At 36.1% G+C, this 14,616-nt stretch overlaps 1 protein-coding gene across 1 annotated transcript; it reads right to left on the reverse strand.

Moving 5' to 3' along the window:
• Window positions 1–12,936: 12,936 nt before the first annotated feature.
• On the reverse strand, window positions 12,937–14,116 carry LOC113752037 (tabersonine 16-hydroxylase 1-like). The gene is made up of 2 exons (XM_027296181.1): window positions 13,221–14,116; window positions 12,937–13,153 (listed from the first exon to the last, which is right to left on the reverse strand). The coding sequence occupies exons 1-2, from the start codon at window positions 14,114–14,116 to the stop codon at window positions 12,937–12,939; spliced, it is 1,113 nt and encodes a 370-aa protein (XP_027151982.1).
• Window positions 14,117–14,616: the final 500 nt, after the last annotated feature.

Consider the following 14,616-nt stretch of genomic DNA (forward strand, 5'->3'; position numbering starts at 1 on the left):
GGCAAAGATGACTGAAATTCTTCACTGAATTCATCCGAGAAACAGTCTTAGTTGTAGTTTGTAACTCAATTTTGCCAATCTTGCAAAACGAATTTTAAGACAGTTCCTTCTACCGAATTGTAGTCTTTTGAATCTAGTTTTCAACGCCGCAAACCAAACTAAATTTTGAGTTGTGTAGCTCTAGATATGATCGGATTTTGAAACTCTGTCTAGTACGTCAGAACTAGACTTTTCGTAAACAGGTTCCAAAATTCAGTTTCCTTAGAACTGTGGTATCTTGGTGTAGAAAGATCCGAATTGAGTTCTATGTATTGCATTTGAAACTAGGTTTGGAGTTTTAATTGTGGTATAAATTTCAAGAGTTGATTCCATTTCTACGAATTTTGCCGAATTTCCAAACTTCACTGAATTTGCAAGCCTGTTTTGCTCTGTCCTATCTAGAACAGTGACTTTCAACTAAAATTTAAATGACGCCGAATTGGATTCTGAGAAAAGTGTCTTCTAGAAAGTTTTAGTGCTTTGAGTCTAGTTTTCAACGGTATAAAGTTTTCAATTTTTAGACTTACGAAACTCGAGATACGATTTTTCCAAGTAGTGCCGCTCTAACCTGGAAATTTTCTGTTTTCCAACAAATACTCCTTTTAAAAACTTTCCACCTTCCTTTGCGATTGTTGGACTATTTAGGTTAATTTCGTGGTTGAATACACGGTTCCTTTGGAATTTTAAACTTTCATTTCAAATCTTGGTTTCCGAAGGTTAAACCTCTCTTGATGCATTTTCTTGGTCATATAACTTCCTTGATTTATAGCACCTCTCTTCATACTTGAATTAGGCATTTCAACCCCTATTCTTATGGTCTTGATTTTCATGAGTTTGAATTCTAAAAAGGAAACGTTTTGACTAGAGTAATTCTTGGTGAATTGCACTAGTTTTATACTTGAACCTTGAAACCTTAACCTTGACATTTACTTTGAATATGAGTGGAGTTTTGGACGAGTTTGGACTCTATTAGTTTGAAAATGTGAACGTTCTTTATATTTTAACTTTTGGGTCATGAGATTTGAAGTTTTGGGAGATGAAAACCATTTACTCTTTTTCTCGATTTTCGTGTCGAAAGTGAAAATGGTACTTTCTTTTAGAATTGAGGTTTACTTACCACGACATGAATCAAAAACGACTTTTGAGTTCTCTTTGAGCATTATTTCAATGATTTAGCGAGAAAAGCTCTTTTAACTTGACTCAAACTTGTGACCTTAAACCTTCATTTGGGAATCTCGATTTTCAATGAAATAAACCTTTTTGATGTATTATCCCAGTTCTAGGCAAATGAACTTTCTTCTTTGTATGCTCAATGACCTAGGGTAACTGCGAGTGATGGTTGATTAATATTTCTTCAGGTGCTCAAGAGGGATTCGAAAGGAATTCCGGCGAGGAACTTTAAAGGGATTTCTTGCTCACTTGTTTTTGAAATTGGTGAGTGTCAAGTGCATGTTAAATGGTGATGTGATTTAAATGTTATTTGTACAAGTGCTATACATGATACGTGAATTTGCCGAGGCGAGGGTGTACTTTATCGCCCTCGTCCTCTATCTTTCTGATTACATGTTACTTGTTACATGAATATATATGATTTGCACTTATACATGAACATGTTTTAAGTCGTGAGCACTAAGCGACTAGAAGTATCACGCCCTATTTGGGTAGGAGGTACCGCTCACCCCGACCCAGTGCTATGATCGACTCAAAGTCGATTGGAACGTTGTCTCGTTAACTAAATACACGTGTGGGGATGCCCCAACCCATCGGCTAACCTTGTAACTCGAGCCGGCAAGGGTTTGGTCGAGAAGCTTGGTGAACCTTGGGAAATAATAGCTTGATCTTTTGAGATCTCGCTTGACATACTCGAATAGTATCGCCACCCCTTACATGTTTGGTTCCGAATCCGAGTGGTGTTATGTTGGATGGAGGAAGTAAGTGGAGCACTACGGCCGTGTTACTACTCAAGTTGACGGGGGTCAACTCCCGAAGGCTCAATTGATCGAGACGTGGAAATAGCTCCTGAGAGCTCCTGTATCCTTCTTGTGTGTTAAATTCCTACTTGTGCATTTAAATGAAATGTCATGTTTAAAGTTGGTTTTAAGCATGTTATTTGATTGATTGGTGTTCCTTGCTTGTCTGTTTCTTTTTTGGCCTCACTGAGCGTTTACTCATCCCATTAAGTTTGTTTTCCTTAACAGACTTTGAAGGTGGATTGGTGGTTCTAGACTAGCGACTTGGTGGATGCTAGTATACCATTTGTATGAACTTTTAATGACTCTTTAAGTGTAATTTTATTATTGTTGGTGGGTGGATTGTAATCATAACTTTTAACTTTGAAGTTATGGCTTGTCTATTCGAAGTATTTTTATTTAAGTCGATGGTTGTTTTGGTGGCTCTATATTAAGCTTGAACGAGTGCGTGAGTCCTGACGAGAGTTGGGCAGGCGTTCCGCTGATATCCCAGGGTTCGCTCTAGGGAGAGGTGGAGGCGTCACATTAGATGAGTATATAGCAGGGTAAGTAGTTGGCTAAAATATTTAGGAAGAGTGGATGATTAATAGTCTAAATACTCTGTGAACTCATTTTTCCAGATAAATACTTCATAATAAAATTAAACACGGACACAATTAAATCTTTTGTGGTCCATAGTCTCTCATCTCGACTATATATCTTAACTATCTTAGTCATTTTTCGCTTAGTTGATACTATGCATGTTGATTTTATCAGATCATGCATGCAGTGACAAGCTAGCTATATTGCACGTACGTCCAGGACTTCAGCATTCAGGCAAATATCCAGACTCTTCTAAAAAAATGAATGTTGTCACCATTTAAGTTTCTATGTGAAGAATGCTTTGTATATATTATCTTTATGTATCTGTAACCTTACATATTTGCTTTATATATCTTAGAAAATCTCTCGCCGTATAAAGAGTTCCAATTAAATTTCTCAAAATCATATATATTTCTCAAAATCTATCACAATGCTGGGAGCCCCTTAACAGTTCCCCAACTCAAGGAGATTGTTAATCTCCACTCCCCAGAGGTGGTCTGCTTGTCAGAAACTAAGAATAGGAAATGTTTCATGAATAAAGTTAGGATGAAACTGCGGTATGATAAGCTGTTTGTAGTGGACCCTGTTGTAGGTCAGGAGGGCTGGCTGTTATGTGGAAGAAAGAATTAGCTATTAGTAAAGTGCTTTTTACTGAGTTTTTGATAGAACTGTAGATTGAAGGAACTAGTTGAAACTCTAAGTAGTGGTTCATCTGTGTGTATGCCAGTAGCATAGAGGCAATCAGAGAGAGACAATGGAACATTATTATAGAAAGGAATGCTTTATAGGAAAAGAACTGGGTGATAGCTGGGGATATGAATGATATTGTCAATAATGATGAGAAGTAAAATGGTATCAGGAGGCCTGAGAGTAGTTTCAGAAAATTTAGGAGTTTCATTAGAGTCAATGAGCTTATAGACATAGGTTTTGAGGGTCTTCCGTGGACATGGTGCAATAACTGGGAGGATGAGGATGAGATTAAGGAAAGGCTGGACAGAATTATGGTCAGTAGAGGGTAGAGAAAGGATTACAGAAAGGCAAAATGTATACATATTCAAAATGGGGCTTTAGACCATTGCATGTTATTGCTTGATACTGAGCCAAGAGGTAGGAAATGGAAGAAGAGGTTCTATTTTGATAGAAATTGGCTAAAAAATCTAGGAGTATGGGAGGTAGTTAGTAGAGCTTGGAGTAAACAGCAAACTAGTTCAAGATGTTATATACTCCAGCTAAAGATAAAGGAGTGTAGATGGCTCTTCTTGACTGGAATAGGCAGCACAACAGTAATGCTAAGAGACAAATCCAGAGTATAAAGCAGGAACTGAGAGAGCTACAAAGGGGTAGCCAGGATGACAAGGGAGAGAGAAGGAGGGAACTGAGATGGAAATTGGCTGAGGCATATAGAAGAGAAGAGGTTTTTTGGGGTTGGTTAAAAGAAGGGGATAAAAACACAAAGTATTTTCATGCCATTGTTGAGGGTAGGAGAAGAAGGAATACCATCTCAGCTTTGCAGAAGAGTGGTGGAGCATGGTGTAAATCTGGGGAGGAGATAGAGGGGTACTTTAAGAGCCTGTTCACTTCTTCTAATCCTCAGCATTTTGACACTGTATTGGAAGGAGTTCCTTAGGTAATTACAAGGCAGATGAACCAAAGACTGGTGAGACCTGTATCTGAAGAGGAAGTCAGGAAAGCGGTATTCTCCCTTCATCCGAAAAAAGCACCTGGATCTGATGGTATGACTCCTATCTTCTTTCAACAGTTCTGGAACACCATCAAATTCGATCTTATAAATGCTATTTCTAGCTTCTTTCATTCAGGAAACCTGTTAAGTGCCATTAATAGTACCATGATAACTCTCATTCTAAAAATTGATAACCCTCTTTGTGTGTCTCAGTTCATACCAATAAGTTTATGTAATGTGGTTTATAGGATCATCTCTAAGATTCTAGTTAATAGGCTAAAACCTCTATTAAAGCATTGCATCAGTATGAATCAATCTGCCTTTATACCAGGGAGACAGATGATTGATAATATCATGATTGCACATGAGTCAATTCATTATTTGAACAATATGAGGAGTGGATCTAATGCCTTTATGGCACTAAAATTGGATATGTCAAAGGCATATGATAGAGTAGAATGGCAGTTTGTGATGAAAATGATGGAGAAAATGGGCTTCTGTCAAACCAGGATCAGGTGGATCTTAAAATGCATGTCTTCCGTGACTTATTCTTTCAATATAAATGGTGAAAGTAGAGGATTTGTGAAACCAACTAGAGGAATCAGGCAAGGAGATCTCCTGTCCCTTTACCTGTTCCTGCTAGTTACTGAAGGCTTCTCTAACCTGGTGAAAAAAGCAATGCAGGAACAAAGGTTGACTGCGTTCAAAGTGGCTCATACTTGTCCAGCTTTATCTCACCTTTTCTTTGCAGATGACACACTTATTTTTTGTAAAGCTAACAAGTAGGAGGCTGAAGAAGTGATGCAGATTTTGAAGCTATATGGGGAAGCCTCAGGACAGATTGTTAACGTGGAGAAATCATCAGTTTTCTTTAGTAAGAATGTAGGGGAGGATAGGAAACTGGAGGTACTGAGTGTGTTGGGGAGCATGAAGTTGGCAAAGCAAAGCAGATACTTGGGCCTCCTTTTGGTAATAGGAAGACCAAAGAGACCGGTGTTTAGTTATATAAAGGAAAAAGTTGTGAGCAGAATGGGAGGATGGAAGGAAAAGCTCTTAATTCAGGCAGGTAAAGAAGTGATATTGAAGTCAGTAATTTTGCTTCTTCCTACATATGCAATGAGCTGCTGTAAGTTGCCAAAATCTTTATGTAAGGACATCTATAGAGAAATGGCTAAGTTCTGGTGGGGGGATAGTGAGGAGCTGAAGAAAATTCATTGGATTGAATGGGGGAAACTGTCTGATGTCAAAGGGAAAGGGGGATTGGGTTTCAGGGACCTACAATGTTTCAATAAAGCTATGTTAGCTAAACAGCTTTGGAGAGTATTGACTAATCCGGGACTGTTGGTTAGTAGGGTGATCAAGGGCAGATATTTCAAGGGTACATCAATATGGAAAGTAAAGGAACGAGGAGGTGATTCCTGGGTGTGGAAAAGTATTCTTAGAGCTAGAGACCTACTAGGAAGTGGTGTTCGTAAGAGAGTTGGAGATGGAAGCTCTGTTAATATATGGAAGGATAAATGGATAGTTAACAGTGAGAATGGAATGGTGCAATCCAATAAACCAGAAAGTTGTCAAATATTTAAAGTGCAGGAGCTGATTAGTAATGGTAAGTGGAAAAAGGACTTGTAGCAGACCCTTTTTAGTGAGGAAGACTGTGCTAGAATAGGGAGTATCCCTCTGAGTACACATGGTAGCAAGGATAGATTTGTCTGGCCTAGGTCCAATTTTGGACAATACACTGTCAAATCTGGTTATGTGTTGGCTAAGGAGATGTCAAGCAGAAAAGGGGACACACAAGTAGTGGGGGGAAATAGCAGCAGAAATGAGGCAAACTCTGGAGCATGGAAATTTTTATGGGGCTTAAACATAAAACATAAACTAAAACATTTTATAGGAAAGTGCTTAAGGCGAACATTGCCAGTTAATGAAGTCCTGAAAAGGAGAACTAGGAAAGGAGATGACAAATGTGTTGGCTGTGGAGAGCAGACAGAAATGTTGGAACATATGCTGTTTTTTTACAGGAATGTGGAATTCATATGGAAAGCTGCACCTATCAGGTGGGATGGTTTGCAGGAATTCAGACACAATTTCTGGCATTGGTGGAATAGCCTTATGGATGCCCAAAAAAGGGCGAAGGGGAGAGAACATATTGCTCTTACTATAAACATTATGTGGCAAGTATGGAAGGCAAGGAATGGAGTCCAATTCAACAGGGAGAAAAGGTGTCCTGGTCAGATTGTAAATAAAGCAATGCAGGAATGGTTGGAATACAAGAATGCAAGCATTGAAGTTGGAATAAGCCAAGAAACTGGGGAAGGTACAGCTATGGTAGGTAGCAGATGGACTCCTCCTCCCAAAGGCTTTGTTATAATGAATACTGATGTTAGTTTGAACATGCAATAAAGGAAAGTTGGATGGGGGATTCTGGCAAGGAAAGATGATGGTGGTTTGGTTGGAGCTTGTTGGTTGGAGCCTGGGCAGTGAGTGAAAACAGAATTAGGGATCCGATTGTGGAGGAAGCTATAGCAACCAGGAAGGCCTTGACCATTGCAAAGTAGAATGGTTGGGAGAAGATTGTGTTACAATCGGATTGCAAAGCAATAATTGACAAGCTTAACTCGAAGAGTGCAGAAGATCCGTGTGTGGGAGTCATTCTGTTTGATATTCTAAAGATCAGAATGGACTTCGCTGAATGTTCCTTCTCCTTCATCAAACGGGAAGGGAACTGTGTAGCTCACCAATTGGCAAAGTTTGCCTTAAACTGGGTAGATGAGAATGTGTGGCAGGAATCATTTCCTGATCGACTGAGTAGCTTAGCCAGTAAAGATGTAGGAGCAAGTGCTCCAGTTTTGTAATTTTGCTTTGATTAATGAAATTGTTATCGTTTGGGAAAAATATATATATATTTCGTATTACTGCATAGAAATGTTAACAACCATAACAACCAATTAGTTAGTGGGACATTTTAGGATAAAATATAGATTCTTTAACTAACTAGTGTAGGTTAGTGCAAAGCTCAACTGTTAGTATTTAATATGTTCAAAGATTATTTCTTTCCTGTATTATACGTTCTTTTTTTTCGTGTATGGGCGCTAAAAAAAAGGAGTGTTTTTGTGTGGGCTTGTGTCAGGAATCAATGATACCATTCTATGTTCAAAATGTGTTTCAATTATTAATCATTAATCAAAAAGCTTAGGCATGATAGTTAGTGGGACAATATAGGTTCTTTAACTAACTAGAGTAAGTCAATGCAAAGTTCAGCTGTTAGTATTTAATATGCTCCAAGATTGTTTCTTTCTAATTAAAAATTGTGTCAATGTAGATTAATCTTTTATTGACGAGACCTCAGCAACTTCTAAACAAAGGCAAAATGTTCGTGTATCCCTTCTAGCTGAAATATCCATAGGAATTCTAGCATGGTAACAATTTATAATTCAGACTTCATTTGTTTCTATGTATGATAATATATCATTGGTGTACGCGTCTCACATATGTAAATCCAAAATATACGGGCAAAACCCATCTAAAATGCCATATAAAAATGTTCTGACTGTTTCCTCAATGACTCCAAATTAATGTCAAAAATTATATACAACCTTTCATTAAATTTTATCAATCAATAAAATTCCTTTAAAACAAATTAATAGAAATCCGAGTGTCAGGCAAAGGGAAAATCATTTAAAATGTCTCTCACATTTTGCAAAATGACTTTGTTCGTCCATCACTTTTAAAATATACTTTTATATCTCTTATAAATTCACATTGGTCAAATTTGGTCTCTATTTAGATTTTTGACTAGTTTTTTATCGGAATCCACCATGTGCCTTGCTAGTGATCATTTTTTAAGGGCAAAATTGTCAAATCAAAATTTACATAATCCGATCTATAGTCTCACACATTTCAAAAATGAATTTTTTTGTCCCTCACATTTCACAAAATGGATTGTTTTGTCCCTTATATTTTACAAAATAAAACTTTTCATCCCTTATTGATCATGTGTATGAATAACTTTTTTTTTTTAAACTCATGTATATATCTATTTGATTTCACTTGAACAGTACGAATAACATGTAATATATCTCTATTTGATTTTGCCTGAACGTACTATTCAGGTGAAATAAAAATAGATATATACAGGGGTTTTAAAAATTTATTAATTTTTCACTCATGTTCAGTTTCTTTTACTCGAAAATCGAAAACAAAGAAGACATTTAATCCTAAACATTATCAAGTGTTTACATCGAATTGAATTTGGATAGAAAGAATAAATAAAGAAAAAGTATAACAAAAAGAAGTAAATGATTGACATTTTCAAATTTTAAGATAATCACAAGGCAAGAAATTCAACTGTTGGTTTTAAAGGTGGCGAGTAAAAATTTCAGATTTAAATTGCAATTTGTTAGCATGACTATAGAAAAGATTACAAATAGTGAATAGATTTACATGGTGAAATCAAATATATATATATATATGGGTTTAAAACAAAATTGTTAGATTTAAATGCATGTATATATCCATTGAATAGCATATGTACGGCTACAATTAGTCTGTTTCGGTGAAATTAAATAGAGATATATTATATGCTATTCATACTGTTCAAGTGAAATCAAATAGATATGCACATAGATTTAAAAAAAAAAAAACTATTCATACACATGGTCAATGAGGGATGAAAAAATTTATTTTGTGAAATGTGAGAGATGAAAAATTTTATTTTGTAAAACGTGAGGGACGAAACAATTCATTTTATGAAATATAAGGGATTATATAAATTTTGATTTGATAATTTTACCCTTACAAAATGATCATGATTTGATAATTTTGCCCTTACAAAATGATCACATGCAAGGTACGTGATGAATGCCGGCCGAAAACTAGTCGGAAACTTAGGTAGGGATCAAATTTGATCAATGTGAATTTGCAAAGGGCGTAAAATTATATTTTTAAAAGTGTGAGATAAAAAAAATTATTTTATAAAATATGAGACACGTTTTGAATTATTTTTTCTAATATAAAAGCGCCTATGTCCAATCTCTAATTGATCTTTTCAATGTGCGCTGCTCTGGACTTGCTGGCCCTTTGTCCAGCATAGATTTGACAGTGCAAATTTTTGTAATTATACTGAATTGGTTGGGCTTTGTTCTTTTTGCCTTATGGGACAGCACAATTTGGTGCCGAGTGCATGCGGTGAAATTGCACATGTCTTGCTTCCTTATTTCTTGCACAATGCGATGATCTTCCTCGTCCTCCGCAACGGATCTTCTGTCCCAAATCCTGTCTCGCACACTATCCCACTTCTTCTAATCTTGCTAAGTGTCCCTTGATAAACCAAACTCTCAAACAACCAAACCCGAACCATGTTAAATTGATTAATTGATTAATCGATTAACCGGACAGAAAACCTTAAATCTCTGCAACCAAAACTGATTAAAATAAAAACTATCTCACAAAATCACAATAATCAATTTAAAAAAGCCCTAAAACTCAGTTTAACATCTGTTCTCTCATCATCATCTTCATCATCTTCACCATTGAAACAGGCCCAATTGACCTTCCGTTGTGCAATAGTGTGGCAGTTTTGAATTGAATACGCACGAGAGGAGAGGCGGCCTTTGAAGAAGCACCTGCACCTCACTTCCGTGTTGCGTCTGCAAGAGTGTAGGAATCCAAAGGTGAACCTGCAGTTTCAGCACTTCCATGTTGCGCACTTCCGTTGCGCAATTTTGAATAAACCCACCAAGAAGATTTTTCCCGCACAAACACTCCGCTTCTGGCTAAATTTGTACTGGGTAATGGGTACTTCCGCTCGAGAGATGAAGGTGAAGGTGAAAAAGATGGGTTATACACCTCTAGAGATGTGTTATACACCTCTACAAAACTGCCACACTATTGCACAACGGAAGGTCAATTGGGTCTGTTTCAATGGTGAAGATGGTGAAGATAATGACAAGAGGACAGATGTTAAATTGAGTTTTAGGGCTTTTTTTAATTGATTATTGTGATTTTGTGAGATAGTTTTTATTTTAATCGGTTTTGGTTGCACAGATTTAAGGTTTTTTGTCCGGTTAATTGATTAATCAATTTAACATGGTTCAGGTTGGGTTGTTTGATAGTTTGATTTATCAAGGGACATTTGGCAAGATTAGAAGAAGTGGGACAGGATGTGAGACAGGATTTGGGACAGAAGATCCGTTGCGGAATAAATATCACATATTCAACACTTGGATCCCTAAATGAACTCATGGTGTGATGATTGACTAAAATAATTAAAACTAGAATCTGGTTTTTTTTCCTTCTTTGTCTAAAGAAAATAAAAATTTGTCACTCGGACCATGTGACTATTCTCAGATAGAATATCCAATCACTTTGGATGTAGGACTTCTGGATTTGTTCCTGTTCTGTTGTTCACCTTCAAAAACTTTTGAATTAGGTTTCTTAATTGTTTATAATATATCTTGGTAGCAGTTTCGATTTTGGTAATTCGATCATTTTTATGCACACATAAAGAATGGAAATAATTCGATTCAGAAAGGCGGCATGATCAACTAGATCACCTGTAAAAATGATTTTAGGGCAGTGAAAAATGTGTTGAAAAATTTTAGGAACTAGTAGTGAACAGGATCATGAGGAGATGTTCTAGGATGCACTGTTCCGCTGTTACATACATCATGCATCTTTGAAGAGGGTTCAGTGAAGCTGTATCAATTTCGTCGTGCTATACATTAAGTAGGGGTGGCAATGGGGCGGAGGTGGGGCAGGGGATCCCTCCCCCACCCTCTGCCCTGTTGCCTATTAATTCCCCCTGCCCCCGCCCCCCGCTTGCCCCGCCTCACCCCGTTTCCCCTGCGGGGGCACTCATGGGGTTTAAAAAAATTTATTATATAATTTCATTATAATTAAATTTGAGCAAATAATCAAGTACTAAAATATTAATATATCATCAAATTATTATTCATTGTAACTTCACAATTGAAACTCATAAAAATAATTAAACAAAGATATTTAAATATAATCTAATATGATAAAACAAATATAACTAAAATAATCAAGTTTTTACTTTTGATACAAATACAATCACTAAATTATTATTGTGTTTTTTTAGAAAAAAGTGTTATTGTATTAAGTGTAGTTAGGAATTTAATATAAATGTATTCATAAATTTAGTATAAATAATTAATAATTTTTATTAATAGACATGTATAATTAGTAGTATAATTGATAATATCATTATATATATAATTATGCACATATATATATCTTTTTTTTTTCCAAACGGGTGGCGGGCCGGGGCGGGGGTCTAAACGGGGGGAAAAAATTTTCCCCCGCCCCCGCCCCCGCCCCAATAGACTCCCGCAGGCACCCGCACCTGTTGCCATCCCTAACATTAAGTTTATATCTACTTGCATGTTAATTTGCATGCAGCAGCAATAAAGACCTCAAAGAATCACTTTAATTTAATCATGTCTTCCTCCCCAAATTTTAGTCATTTTGTCATCAGCTGCTATATAAATTAATTTCGTTCACACATGGCTTAAGAAAACAATTCGCTGACGTCCATCTACAACTATTGTGCAAATCTCCCCGAAAATGGCTATAAATTATGTATTTATGAAAAATGATGCTGGTCGATCACCGCGGTGGAGCCAGAAATAAGTTTCACTGGGGCAAAAAGAACACACAATATGTTTGCTTATTGTTTTCCTCCAAATATAGGACATACCAACAATATTTGAATAATAAATTCAAAATAATAAGTTCAAAATAATAATAAATTCAAAATAATACAACTTTTTTTAAAAAAAAATACAACTATTGCATGAAAAATTTCACTTAAAGTGACATGCACAAATTCACTAATAAAACAAGTGCTTTCCTTCAAAAATTATATAGAACCATTTACAATTGTTTGGACACATTATAGATTTTAATTACAACCCAATTATATTGACCTGCTCAAATCCATCTACTAATAAGTGAATTTGGGTATGCAATGAACTTTAAATGGATTTAAATGGGTGACTCAATTAAATCCATTTAATTTGGATTGAATCATATTATACATTTATAACCTTTTGAAAGTAATTGCACATTCAAATTCAATTTTGGGTGTTAAGTTGATTTGAATTTCTTACCAACCCAATAAAAATAAAATATCATTATTTCTTATCAAACAACATCCAAAAGAAGGCTAGTAAAATTTCAAGTCAAAAATGGGTAATTGAATATACTCATATCTATTTATAAAATGAATTAATCCAAAATCACCTATTTTGACACCTCTACGATAAATTTTCAAAATTTTGCACTTCAAAAAACTTCAAATTGTTTGCAACTCCACGAGAAGGTGACGGGGTTGAGGAGATGACTTGAGGAGAAGAAGAAGAGTTGGTCAGAAGATATATGGTAGATGCTTGTTTGTGCAGCAACAATAGATTGCATAATAAACTAAAGGAACACAGCTATTTCTAGGCAAATTAAATTTTGTTTTACTTAAAGTCCGTACAACTTTCAGCTACAATGCTTGACTTTTATGTAATAAGGTACAAGTTAAAGAGAAGCTAAATAATTAAAGCAAGAGGTTATTGGATTTCCAAAATCCATTTCCATCAAGTTATGAAATTAGATAAATGTGAAGTTTCAATTCTCAATTAGTGGGGGCAAAGATTAAAAGGTTAAAGAACTATAAGGGTAATTACACAATTTTGAAGGGGCCAGTGCATGTGCCCCCACTGCATGTGCCCCCACTTCCCTATTGCGTGCCCCCAGTGTAATTCTGCCTCTGGTCGACCAATAGTTCATGGAAGAAAGGTCGGAGCCAAATGACAGAATGGCGGCTTTTATACCAATGGACCAGTAGTCAAACATATGGTTATGATCAACCCTAGAAAAAATATAAAAGTGAAGTGCAAAGCTTAAAAATCTAGTGATTTTAAGTTTAACTTACCAACATGATCGCTTTGATGTTTGTATCAGTTAGCTGAGGTTCAAAGTCCCCGCGTTTCTGAATATTGACAAGAACATCAACGAGATCCTCCTTGCATTCTCCACCCCCCTGTATTGCCTCCTTGCTGTTCCCTTTATGCTCATTGAGAATATTTTCAAGTATTTTATCACTCTCCTTGTGTGCTTTCTCCAACTTAAATCTCATCGGAGCCATCACTTGAAACAACTTAACAGAAGGATACATATCAGCTAAGCTAAACCCTGTTGCTAAACCATTGGTTTCATCTAGAAGTTGTATAAATTCTTCTGTGTCTTCGTTTCTTTTGCCAAATGCTGAGCGGCTGGTGATGCTATAAGTGAGAGAGAAAATGCTTCTGGTTAGATTCATAATTGATCCCTTTTGTGAAGAAATCGATTTAATTACATCGAACACCTCATCTTCTCTAATTGATCGGAAAGATTGCACGGATTTTGCACTAAGAAGTTCCATGTTGCAGATTTTTCGTAATTCTCTCCAATATTTTCCATAGGGGGAGAACATGATATCAGCGAAATTATAAGAAACAATCTTGAATGCGGGATGATGAGAGGGTCTTGAAGCAAATGTGATATCATGTGTTTTATAAATCTCTCTGGCCATTTCGGCTGAAGTGACAATGATGTTTGACGTCTCACCAAGCTTGAGGTGCATCAATGGGCCATATTCTTTTGCCAAGTCTCTCAGCAAGTGATACAATGGGTTTGGGGAGCCAAAAAGTTGATGTATGTTTCCTATGATAGGCAGTGGATTAGGCCCGGGCGGAAGATTCAATCTTGAATTTTTCCCAGAGGGTCTTTTGAGAATTTTGAGTACCATGAAACAGAAGAGAAGGAAAGCAAGGAGTAAAAGATTGACTGCCATTGAGGATTGAAGCGGGAAAAATGCAGCTCAAGTGTTGTTAGCCTAGTGATGCATTGAATTTATAGAGGATGATATATAAATATCGGTAATCTTTAGAAAGTGTAGGGGATTTGCACAAAGCATATTACAAGGGCTGTGTATCTTAACTATATTTTTTCAAGAAATTTTATATTGGTCCAAAATAACTACTTAACATATCTAAAACAAGGAAAACATATATTACCCATCAACTAGAATGAAGGATGCAGATTCATAATCCGCATTACATTAAAATATTTTAGTATGAAAAATATTAATTGTGGGATCATTTTCACTGCCTTGGATGTCAATTTATAATTCCTTATGTTCATATTAGTCTCCTTGATAACCTGCATTCTACTTCTTTTTTTAGCAGGTTGGTAATGCTGGATTTATCTTATGTTCAATTTATGATTCCTTATGTTCATATTAGCAAGTTGGTAATGTTGGTTTCATTGGGTTATAGTTCCTTAATATGTATA

This window comes from Coffea eugenioides, chromosome 11, assembly GCF_003713205.1.
Source record: "Coffea eugenioides isolate CCC68of chromosome 11, Ceug_1.0, whole genome shotgun sequence".
In the NCBI taxonomy this organism is placed as follows: Eukaryota; Viridiplantae; Streptophyta; class Magnoliopsida; order Gentianales; family Rubiaceae; genus Coffea; species Coffea eugenioides.

Bases quoted from the DNA above. Each gene is read 5' to 3' on its own strand.
- LOC113752037 (XM_027296181.1), bottom strand. From the start codon at position 14,116: ATGGCAGTCAATCTTTTACTCCTTGCTTTCCTTCTCTTCTGTTTCATG. The intron at 13,154-13,220 runs GTTGGTAAGTTA...TATTTTTTCTAG, and splicing joins ACAAACATCAAAGCGATCAT to GGTTGATCATAACCATATGT.